General features: G+C 49.9%; 1 protein-coding gene across 1 annotated transcript; it reads left to right on the top strand.

Moving 5' to 3' along the window:
- Positions 1–5,604: 5,604 nt before the first annotated feature.
- Positions 5,605–7,069, top strand: LOC147691818 (uncharacterized). The gene is made up of 2 exons (XM_086939481.1): positions 5,605–6,503; positions 6,886–7,069. The coding sequence occupies exons 1-2, from the start codon at positions 5,605–5,607 to the stop codon at positions 7,067–7,069; spliced, it is 1,083 nt and encodes a 360-aa protein (XP_086795607.1).
- Positions 7,070–11,398: the final 4,329 nt, after the last annotated feature.

Here is an 11,398-nt window from a genome sequence, read left to right as displayed (position 1 = left end):
CAATCTTGTGAACGTGTGAGGGAGATATGAATATATAATCTTGGCGTGAGAAGGAGTTGTGGGAGGCAGAAAAATACGAGTTTTCGTTTGCAGCAGGGTGTAGTTTCCGCCAGGTATCAATCCACCCCAGACCCTGTGCTAGCGCGTGTAGTTTCGACTCATGCATACCAGTCATTGGCCCTGTGCCACGCCATCTATCCTGCGAGGGACACATAACATCATTCCAGTCACCCCCAGCCAACAGCAGGCCCTGCGGAAATTCAGCCCAAAGGGAAGTCACCCATTCCACCAAGGATGACGACAAAGGCTGGGGCATATATACACACACCAGCATGAGAGGCTCACCATAGAGCGTGCCAGATACCGCTATAAACCTGCCCTGGGGATCGGACTAAGAGTGGTCGTGGACATACGGCAGTCTGCGTTGGATCAGAATTGCCATACCCCGGGATCCCCTGGTGAAGCCCGAATGATAAGTCTGAACAAAACCAAAGTGTGCTAGGCAGAGTGTCTTGATGCCCATTAGGTGTGTTTCTTGCAGCATGAGAATGTCAGAATTGTAGCGCCTAGCCTGGCGGAGTACTGCCCCTCGTTTAACCTTGTCCAGTATGCCCCGGATGTTCCTGCTAACAATGGTTAAGCGCCTATCCTGAGTGAGAGTCATGTAAGAGTGGCATCGCATAAATGGACAGGTGGATGGGTATCAGGATATGTGCAGACTCGAAGCGGGACATTAACAAACCGCAAACAATTCCCCAACATCCCAACCCCCCCCTCAATACCTCAAAACAGTGGACGCATCTGTTGCGGTATGAAACGTCCCGCCCCCAATGGAGGGGTAGGATCCGCTTCCATCCAATGGATCCCAACAAACCATAAAGTGTACATCAGGCTACTAAAGTCTTGCCAGAATGTACAGAACTATGCAGCCCAGGTTAGATTGCCATTGAGAGGAATACATCTTAACGAGAGTTCGGAAATGTTCCATCATGTTGGGGACCGGGACTGCCGACCATCAATTGTAAGCCTACGAGAGTCACTGCGGGGCCGGTATCTTTGTCTCGAGCGCGCCAGCGCTGTTGCATCCCAGTGGTACAAACTCAACGGGGTTTGCCCATATCACCTTCCTGTACCTGGGCAAGAAAACTACACATCTTGCAAAAGGTTGGTATGAGGGAAAAAATCTATGTACTTATTTACTCCTATGGAACATCAAATTACCCTATAATTGGTCAATATTCCATTCCAATTTTTAAACAACAATTTAAAAAATACACATACTACAATGACTTCCTTTGAAAAAAATCAATGATTATTTTACACATATATAAACATTTACGTAACAACCATTTGTGGACATAAACATATACCAATTTTTATATATAAACATCTACAGCACAGACATTTATAGACATAAACATAAATCAGTTTTTGTTGCTTACACCCACATATTTTTACAATCAGTCAGTGTTCGCGCGCTCAATCTAGGCGATACACTGTGAGGTAATCCTGTGTGCACATGAGGTTTTTACACCTCTACAAACATTTACTAAATGTGCCTTGAAATACAATTATGAATCTTGTTTTCAAGTGCTTCCCAGTGGGCATAGGCATGTCCCGATCCGAACCTGCTGAGTCCATTTCAGAGGGGGTATTAACCTTCCATTTGACCGATTTATCTGTCCAGTTGAAAACCTCTTCCGGGTAGTCAAAGAAATAGGTCCTTGATTTAAATGAAATCCACAGGCTGGCCAGGTACAATTAAAAATACTGGATTTTCCAGCCACGCAGACGGAGACGGACCTTGGCCTCGGTGAATGACTTTCGACGCTGCTGGAACAATTTGGTATGGCCGGGGAAGACCATGATGGACTGTGAGGCAGAGGTGAGTACCCCTGTGATCCGGGCCTGCTGGACAATCATATCCCTGTAGTTGAGCAAACAGGCGATCAATGGACGGGGGCGAGCTCCTGAGGGTGGCTTCTGTTGCAGAATGCGATGTGCCTGTTTGATGATAAAGCAGGGAGACATGGATTCAGGAGGGAGCCAGTCCGTAAGCCATTTTGTCAAGAAGGTGGCAGCGTCGTCGGACTCACAGCTCTCGGGAAAACCAACAAAGCGAAAGTTAATCCTCCGAGCTCGGCCCTCAGCGTCTTCTGCCCTAGCCACAAGTCTGCACGTTAGTGACTTCAAAGTAGAAACTTTTTTCTGGAGTGGGATAACAATGTCCTCCATCGCGGAAATCCGCGTTTCAGTTTCGGTGATCCGCTGCACCACATTTTGAAGGTCCTGCCAGAGGAGCATGACATTGGATCCCACAGCACCAATTTTGGCTTCAAGTGCATCTCGAGATTGCGCCAACAGTGCGGCATTATCAGGGACGGCAGGCACCGCGGCCTCCAAGCTGGGAGGTTGGGGGGTGGCCTCGGTGTACTTGTCTATGGTAGGTTGCTTAGACGTGGCTCTGCTAGGCTTGTCTCTAGCCATCATGAAGGATACTGGGGAGGAATAGTCCAGCGGTGGAAGGCGACTGGAAGTGAGAGAGTATCACAACCCCCCCCCCCCACAGGGACGCACCACTGGTCAGCCAAGCGCGGTCACCGGGGAGGGCCCAACACCCACAAGCAGCACCAGGACCTACCCCGTCACCGCCGGCGGAGACCCCCAGCCCCTCTAGCGGGCAGACCCGGGCAGTGGGTCAGTTAGTCACAGTCTCTCCGGCGTGGGGTAGTAGAGAATTAGTAGGGGCCAGATCACTCACCAGGCTGATGAGAGGATAAGGTAGGCCCCTCTGAGCCACCACAGGAAACAGTTCTTGCCGGAGGAGCAGACAGGTTGGCCACCAAAGTACAGGAGTTGCCGCCCGTCATGGGGGCCACCACCAAGGCCCCGGTTCACCAGATATGCAATAAAAGGGTGGACAGGGATGCTGGCGATCACGTCCTCCAGGCCCCATTGCAGGACGGAAAAGAGGGGTGTGGGGTGCCACATGTCCAGATCCCTTTGCTGCTCCCTCCCACACATGCAGCCACTTCAGGTGATTCCGGGTATTCAGGGAAGAACTCCCGGTGCGAGGTGGAAGGAGGCACCGTTATTGTTCAGTCCGGCCCGCCAGCAGCGCAGGCATCCACTGCGTGGATCTCACGGCAGGAACGGAGCAGGGAGTACGACCTGCCTTTACAAAATGGCCGTCCTCTGCAGCCAGCGGCTCACTATCCAAAGTAGCAGAGACAGCTCCAGCCACACCCCAGGCAGCATACGGAGGGGCCCCAGCAGGCAGGCATGATCAGCGGCGGAAGACCCCCTCCACCGGAGGCACACCACGTCTAGGATGAGCCCCGGGCCAGGCAACGTCAGCGAGGACGGCGGCTCCACTGCGACAGGAGAAGCCCAGTACAGGCACAGCGAGTGATCCGTCCCTTCGCTGTGATTCGTGAGAGGTCAAGGCAAAGGTAACTGCAGTATGATGGCAGGATTATAGGAGGGTTAATAGTGGGCTGTAGGAGTGATGTTAAGGCGCGTCCGCTATGACCGCTTCCCACGCCCCTTCAGTGCAGGTTTTTAAGTGATGGTCTGCACTGCTCCTGACGTTGTGAGCCAAAACCATTGTTTGATTTAGTGCTGCCCACTTCCCCACCCACTGTGTCCTATCCCCATCCCTGCACCCCAAGTATGCCACCATGCCCTTGGATGAGGGAGGTTAAGACACCTCTCTTGAAAAATGCATTTGTGATGTGATCGGATTGGGGAGGGTGTACTGGAGGAGCAGGTGGGCTGACTGATGGCTTGCACACAGAAGCAGGGCCCCATGTTTTCAACCTGAGCACATTTTAGCTGCCCACATTACCCATTCTTAGCACCGTCCTTGCCCAAATTCTTTCCTTCTCTCACTGACTCAGCTCATCACATACAATACCCCTCTTCCTCTTTCTGTTTCCTCAAGCCTTTTGCTCTTTGTTGCTGTTATGCCCTGATTACAATCATCTGTCACCTCTCTGCTGTACTTTTACTCTCACATCTCTCCCCATCTCTTATCTTAGTTCTTTCCTTTGTCGTACCCCTTTATTTGGACTGCACCTCCATTATTTGTGCTTCTTCGCCCCTTTTCTTTTATCCTAGGTGAATAGAATTGCCGAATGACCAGTTTTCTACCAGTACCACCTGTATTTTAATGTCCTGTCCAAAATAAAAAAAGAAGCAACATTTCCCAAAGCAGGTTTGTTTAACCCTTTTCTCTACATACTTCAAACAGCAGGTATAAATAGAAAGTACTTTTAAATGTGTTCTAGAGATGCATTAACAATTCCTAAGTAAAGAAAGGCAGAAAAGTCAAGTTACAAATTAATACATAGTGTTATTTAAAGGTCTTATTTTGCATAACATCTGGGCCTTTGTAGACTCATTAAAAACAATAAATAACAAATGGCTGGCATTTTTCTCTTGGAAAGCTGGCATCCCTAACCCTAAGGTGAGCACTGTTCATTGTGACGCAATATGTTATAGTCTTTTATTGTGAGCCCTGCAGGATACGGAGTAGTTTCTTACCTGTAACTCCAGTTTTGCAGCGTGAAGATCTTTCTGGATTCACTGTGCTGTGCATATTCCGCAATCTGGTGGTTGGGTCCGGAATCGTAGTCTTTTTTCTCATTTTTTTTTTCATAGCCCAGGTGGGCGTCGACGTCCCACCATTTGGTGTACCTTCGGTGACGTCGGCATGCTTCCTGCGGAAGCTACCACCCTTGGGCGCCATCTTCAGATTCTTTTTTCCGCCATTGGGTCTGGATCGTCACGTGAAGCTCCAGAAATTTTGGAGGAGAAAAGGAGGAAATACAACAACTCTTCGACGGTAAAGACCTGAGAAGATTGGGAGAAGAAGACCATCAGAGAAGAGAAGACGAAGAAAGAGAAGAACATCGAGATCTTCGACATCCTTGGAGGAATGCGCACACAGGGGGCCCCCTGAGTGCAGGGATGTACAAGACTCCATTTAAATTCTGCAAAAACTGCCACCACAAGTTCGCGCAGAAGTACCAGCATCCCGTCTGAAACCTCTGCCTGCCAATCGACCACGAGAGCAGAGACTGCAATGCCTGCTCCGTCTTCAAGCCGAAGACACTCCGAGTTCGAGAGAAGCAGAGGACACCTCACTACACGATGCAGGGCAAGGGCCAGGCCCCGACGCTTTACGAACTGGGTCTCTCCACCGACGATGAGGACAACATCGCCGAAGGTCCAGATGACTTCACGGTCGCAGAGACCGATAAGAAAACGCCTGACAAGGTAGGAGAGTCTACGACCCCGAAAACTCCCACAGGGCCTCGAAAGCCAGAGGCAGACTCTTGAAAGTCAGAGTCCAAAGCCCCGAAAGGAGCACCGGCGCCGAAAAGTTCGACGGCCGAAGCTGCATCCTACGAAAAAGAGCCCAGCGAATCCTTCGAGAAGGACTCCCGGAGGCCAAAGACCGGCGAAAAGCAAAGGTCGTCGAAGCAAGCCCCCGAAAAAGGGTCTTCGACTTCGAAGGAAAAGGAGCTGAAGAAAGCTTCGACGTCGACGACACCGCCGAAGAGAGCAGCCGAAACGCTCGATGACGAGCAGGCCGCGGAGATGCTGAGAAAGAAAAGAAGGCTTGAGGCCGAAATGGAGAACATTCTCCAGAGAAAGAAAGACTTCGATGAAAGAATGAGAAGTTACAAGATCCCCTCGAAGCCGGCAACGGCCGTCGCTGAGGTGCAAGAGCACGAGGAATTCGACGTCGAGGAGCCGCCGAAAACTCCGGAGCTCTCGGAACACGAAGAGGAAGAGGACCTCTATTATACAGAAGGTGATTACGGGGAACAGCAGTCAAGCTACGGCTCAGGTTCCTCGACGGCCCACGACCAGGATTGGCAGGACATCGAGGCCGAAAACCCGGAGGTGGCTGTGGAGACATACCCTTCGAGGCCTTCGCCACCGGATGACATCGGGGCATACAACGAGGTCGTCAGGAAGGCAGCAGCAGCTTATGGGGTTAAGCTGGAGGAGGAGAAACCAAAAGCAGATTTCCTGCTGGAAACATTGCTCCCCACACAGACAAGAAGCCAGTTCCTGCCCATGCTGAAAAGTATCACAGACCAGGGGAAGGAAGCCTTCAAGGACCCGGCTACATGCAGATCAGTAACGTGGAGGACGGAAAAGAAATACAAATTCTCCTCCCAGGACCCGGCTTACATCAAGGGGTCCGTCACAGCAGATTCAATAATCGCTGCGACGGCCAGAAGAAGGGCCAACGTCCCAACAACATCTGGGCCTCCACCTGACAAGGAAAGCAGGAGGATGGCCCTAACAGGCAGGAAAATAAAGAGAAAAGCCGCAACGCACTGGCGGATGGCGAACTCAAATGCCCTCCTGAACAGACATCAGTACCAACATTGGGATGAGATGGAGCAATTGCTCAAGCACCTCCCGGAGCAATACCGTGAGAGAGCATCACACCTTGTGGAAGAGGGGAAAAGCATTGCTAACTCGAGCCTAAAAACAGCCTTGGATGGGGCTGAAACATCCAGCAGACTGATGGCTATAGGCATCACAGAGAGAAGGCAAGCCTGGCTCAGGATCTCAGGCTTCAAAGCGGAGGTTCAGAACAACATCCTGAACACACCCTTCAATGGGGAAACACTGTTCGGAGCCCCAGTTGATGAGAAGCTCACACAACTGAAGAAGGACAACGAGACGGCAAGGTCCATGGGGGCCCTGCAATTCAGGGGGATGAGGAGGGGCACTCCTACGCGGATGCCGAACGGCAGAGGTGGAAGCCAGCGAGGAGAATCACACCAGGCATTCCACCAGGGACAACAGAGTGACAACCAAGGTCACCAGGGCCAGCAGAGGCAAAACTGGAACTACCAGAACAGGGGCCAGTCCTTTTGATCAAGAGGAAATGGACGAGGGCAGAGAAGGAGAGGCGGTGAACAACCCCCCTCTAAGTGACTGCACACGAGAAAAGGAGCTCACCCACTCAAACCCTCCGGGGGGAGAGCACAGAAAAACAAGAGGAGAGGGCTACACGGACAAGACCCAAAGAAACATGTAACTCCAGTAGGAGGCAGGCTCACCACAGACAAGTGGATACTGAACATCATGCAGTTTGGATACTGCATAGAGATGATAAAGAATGCACCAAACAGAAAGCCAAAGAGAAGAGAGCACTCGGGAACAGAGCTGCAATTGCTCCAAAAGGAAACTCAAGAACTCCTCCTCAAAGAGGCCATCAAAACGGTCCCATTCAAAGAACGGAACAGAGGAGTGTACTCAAACTACTTCCTGGTGCCAAAAGTGGACGAAAGCCTAAGACCCATCCTGGACCTACGGTTCCTAAACAAATATGTAAAGACCCAAAAATTCAAGATGACGTCCCTACAAGAGGTCATCCTGCAGATAAAGGCCGGGGACTTCTTGTCCACCATAGACCTCAAAGATGCGTACCTGCACATCCCCATGAACAGGCAGCACAAACACATGCTAAAATTCACAGTGAACAACGATCACTACCAATTCACAACCCTGGCTTTCGGTCTAAAGTCCGCACCAAGGGTGTTCACAAAATGCCTCGCGGCAGTGGCCGCACATCTGCGAAGGGAGGGGATACACGTGTACCCCTACCTCGACGACTGGCTCATAAATGCAAGCTCTTACGGGACATGCAAGGATCCCGCACAGCAGGTCACAAGAACGCTAACAGGCCTGGGATTCTCCATACACTGGGGAAAATGCCCAATGGAACCGGAGCAGGTGAAGATTTTCTTGGGTGCTCAAATCGACACCGTCCAATGCTGGGTGTCACCCAGCGAAAAGAGAACACTCAGCCTACTGAGGGAGAAACGTCACTACCAGAAGGGGAGAGCTCTGACAGTGAGGACAGTGAGCAAGATCTTGGGGATGATGGCGTCATGCATACACCTGGTCCCCAATGTACGCCTACAGATGAGACCGCTCCAAGAGTGGCTACAACAGCAATGGTCACAAGCTACAGGAAGTTGGGAGGATCTAGTGGTTGTAACGCACAGGGTGCAGGAAGAAATAAGGTGGTGGACCAAGGAAAGGATAACAGTAGGGAAACCTCTAACACCACCGGACCCAACAGTGACCATCACCACAGACGCATCCCAGAAGGGATGGGGCGCACACATGAACAAGCTCAGAGTGAGGGGCCTGTGGAGCCCGACAGATGCGGTCATACACATCAATTACCTGGAGCTGAAAACAGTGTTGCTAGCCCTCAAGGCCTTCCAGAAACACCTGTACAGCCAGAAGGTGCTGATACAAACAGACAACACCAAAACAATGTTTTACATAAACAAACAGGGGGGAACTCAATCATTCCCTCTGTCAAGCTTGGCACAGGAAATCTGGAGATGGGCAATACCACTCAAAATAGACCTGCTAGCCATACACCTGCCAGGGAAGGACAATGTAGAAGCGGATTGGCTCAGCAGGCAGACTTCAGCATCCCACGAGTGGGAACTCAATATACAGGAAACAGAGAGACTATTCAGGAGGTGGGGCACTCCAACAATAGACCTATTTGCAACACCAAAATGCAAAATGCCAATACTTTGCATCCAGGCAACTAGAGGCACTATCACAGGGGAATGCCCTATGGATAAGCTGGTCAAAAACATTAGCCTACGCTTTTCCCCCGATACCACTGATCCCCAGGTTTCTCAACAAATGCATGACGAGCAACATGACGCTGATCCAGGTGGCACCACAATGGGCCCGGCAGACCTGGTACTCTCAGATAATGGAGATGGCGCAGGCCCCCCCCCCCCCCCCCCCCACAAGTTCTAAAAAAGAAGAGACCTACTCTCCATGGAAAACTGAGAGGTTCTACACCCAGAGCTGGAGAGCCTCAACCTCTCAGCCTGGCTCCTGAAGACTTAGAGTTCGCACATCTAAAGCTACCAGAGAGCATCCTGCGGGTGCTGCGAGAGGCAAGAAGGGCCAGCACACGAAAATGCTATGGGGAAAAATGGAAAAGATTCACTCAATGTTGTTGCAAGAAAAAACTCCATAGAAAACTGACCAGGGAATCTACGGTGCTAAGGTACCTCGCGCACCTGATAAAGGCTAAGCTAAGCTCATCCTCGCTCAGGGTACACCTGGCAGCGATTGTGGCATACACAAGAGGAGAAACAGGGAGAAGCTTCTTCACATCTCAAGTCGTAAAAAGATTCCTGGAAGGGGCTAAAAGAATAGCGCCACCAAAAAGAATGCCGCCACCGGCTTGGAACCTGAATGTAGTACTGACAGAGCTCATGAAAGCACCTTTCGAACCTATCCACAAAGCATCACTGCAAATGCTGACTATGAAAACAGCCTTTCTGGTAGCAATCACATCGCTACGGAGAGTGAGCAAACTGCAGGCTCTAACACTACAGGAGCCCTACATCCAGATACACAGTGACAGGGTCGTAATGAGAATGGACCCGCACTTCATGCCGAAGGTGGTGTCAAGGTTCCACATGAATCAGAGTATTCAGATCCCTAGTTTCTTCCAAAACCTCACTACAAGCGCTGAGAGAGCACTCCACACTCTAGACGCAAGAAGGGCAGTGATGCACTACATTGAAAGGACGAAAGGACACAGGAAGACAAAACAGTTCTTCGTATCCTTCGCAAACAGTTACATGGGTAAACCCGTGACAAAAAACACCATAGCTCGATGGATCGTGCAGACAATACAATTCTGCCACAAGCAAGCGGGCCAGGAGCTAACAGGAGGGGCACAGGCCCACTCGACCAGGAAGAAAGGAGCAACAATTGCCTTTCTGGCCAACACACCAATTCAGGACATATGCCTGGCGGCAACATGGGCTTCAGTGCTCACGTTCACTAAGCACTATTGCGTGGATGTACAAATGAACAAGGAAGCACAAGTAGGACAGAAGGTGCTTCAACATATATTCAACAAACAACGCTCATCTTCCACCCAGCCGCTACAAAAGTAACAAAAACTGCTACAAAATCTATGCATAGCATAGTGAATCCAGAAAAATTCACGCTGCAAAACGAATAGTTTCTTACCTGTCGGTGTAGTTTTGCAGCTTGAAAATCTTTCTGGATTCACTAGCGAACCCACCCGCCTCCGCCAGAAAGATGAGGCTGGAAAAGAAGGTGGAAACGCATAGAAAAGGAAAGAAAGTTGAAGCTTACAAGATACGTGAAAAGAATTACGTTTAAAATAAAAAAAGAAAAAAGGATTAACAAACATGCATTCACTACAAACACAGAAAAGAAAAGAGACAGAAAAAAGAATCCAAAGATGGCGCCCAAGGGTGGTAGCTTCCGCCGGAAGCATGCCGACGTCACCGAAGGTACACCAAATGGTGGGACGTCGACGCCCACCTGGGCTACGGAAAAAAAAAAAGAGAAAAAAGACTACGATTCCGGACCCAACCACCAGATTGCGGAATATGCACAGCATAGTGAATCCAGAAAGATCTTCAAGCTGCAAAACTACACCGACAGGTAAGAAACTATTCGCTCTGTAGTAGGAGTATCTCTGTTATAGTCATAATCTTGTGAATAGTCCCGCCCATGTGCGGGGACCCCGGAGCAATCGAAATTGTCTCTTAAGTTGTCTTCTTCTGCAGTCCTGCATAGACACTTAAGAGAGAATCAAAGACAAATAATGCAGCCTAAAACTACAAGGCTACATTGGCCATCACTTCATCCTGAAGTGAAAAGGATAGCCAAATAATGTCAAAATGTACACATTTTGCTAAGTTTCACACATAGAGAAACTCCCCTTCACAAAAATCCTTTGAAATGATAGAGAGGAAGGGTTGGACAGACAAGCCCCCAAAGGCTGCCATTATGTGTCTGGAAAAAGGATACCGTGCCTTTAAGGAACTCTTCAGAGACCCTCGGTATCCCAGGATGTACGGCCAAAGTCCTTTTACTTTCAGTTCTTTTTGAAGGCGTATAAAGACAGGCCTGTAGCATACAGTACATTATCATTTTCTCCACCGGGGATGTGGGCGGGCGCTTATGAATATAACAGAGATACCCCCACTACAGAACTGGAGTTACAGGTAAGAAACTACTCCTTCTGTAGTAGAGGGATCTCTGTGTATAGTCATAATCTTGTAAATAGAATGGCAAGCCCATCCCAACAAACCAAATCGACGGTGGAGGAAAAAGACAACACCACTACTGTGTAAACAGATTTCTCAATGAAGCCTGTCCAACCTGAGCGTCTGCTCTGGCATCAGAGTCCAGACAGTAGTGTTTACCAAAGGTATGGACCGACTTCCAAGTGGCAGCCCTACAGATATCTTCCATGGGAACATTACGTAGCAAAGTCGTTGTAGCCGCTTTGCCCCTGGTGGAATGAGCCTTAGGCTTACCCCCTAAGGTT

Source organism: Lissotriton vulgaris, chromosome 9 (genome assembly GCF_964263255.1).
Source record: "Lissotriton vulgaris chromosome 9, aLisVul1.2, whole genome shotgun sequence".
In the NCBI taxonomy this organism is placed as follows: Eukaryota; Metazoa; Chordata; class Amphibia; order Caudata; family Salamandridae; genus Lissotriton; species Lissotriton vulgaris.
This window is presented reverse-complemented; position numbering and strand designations above follow the sequence as displayed.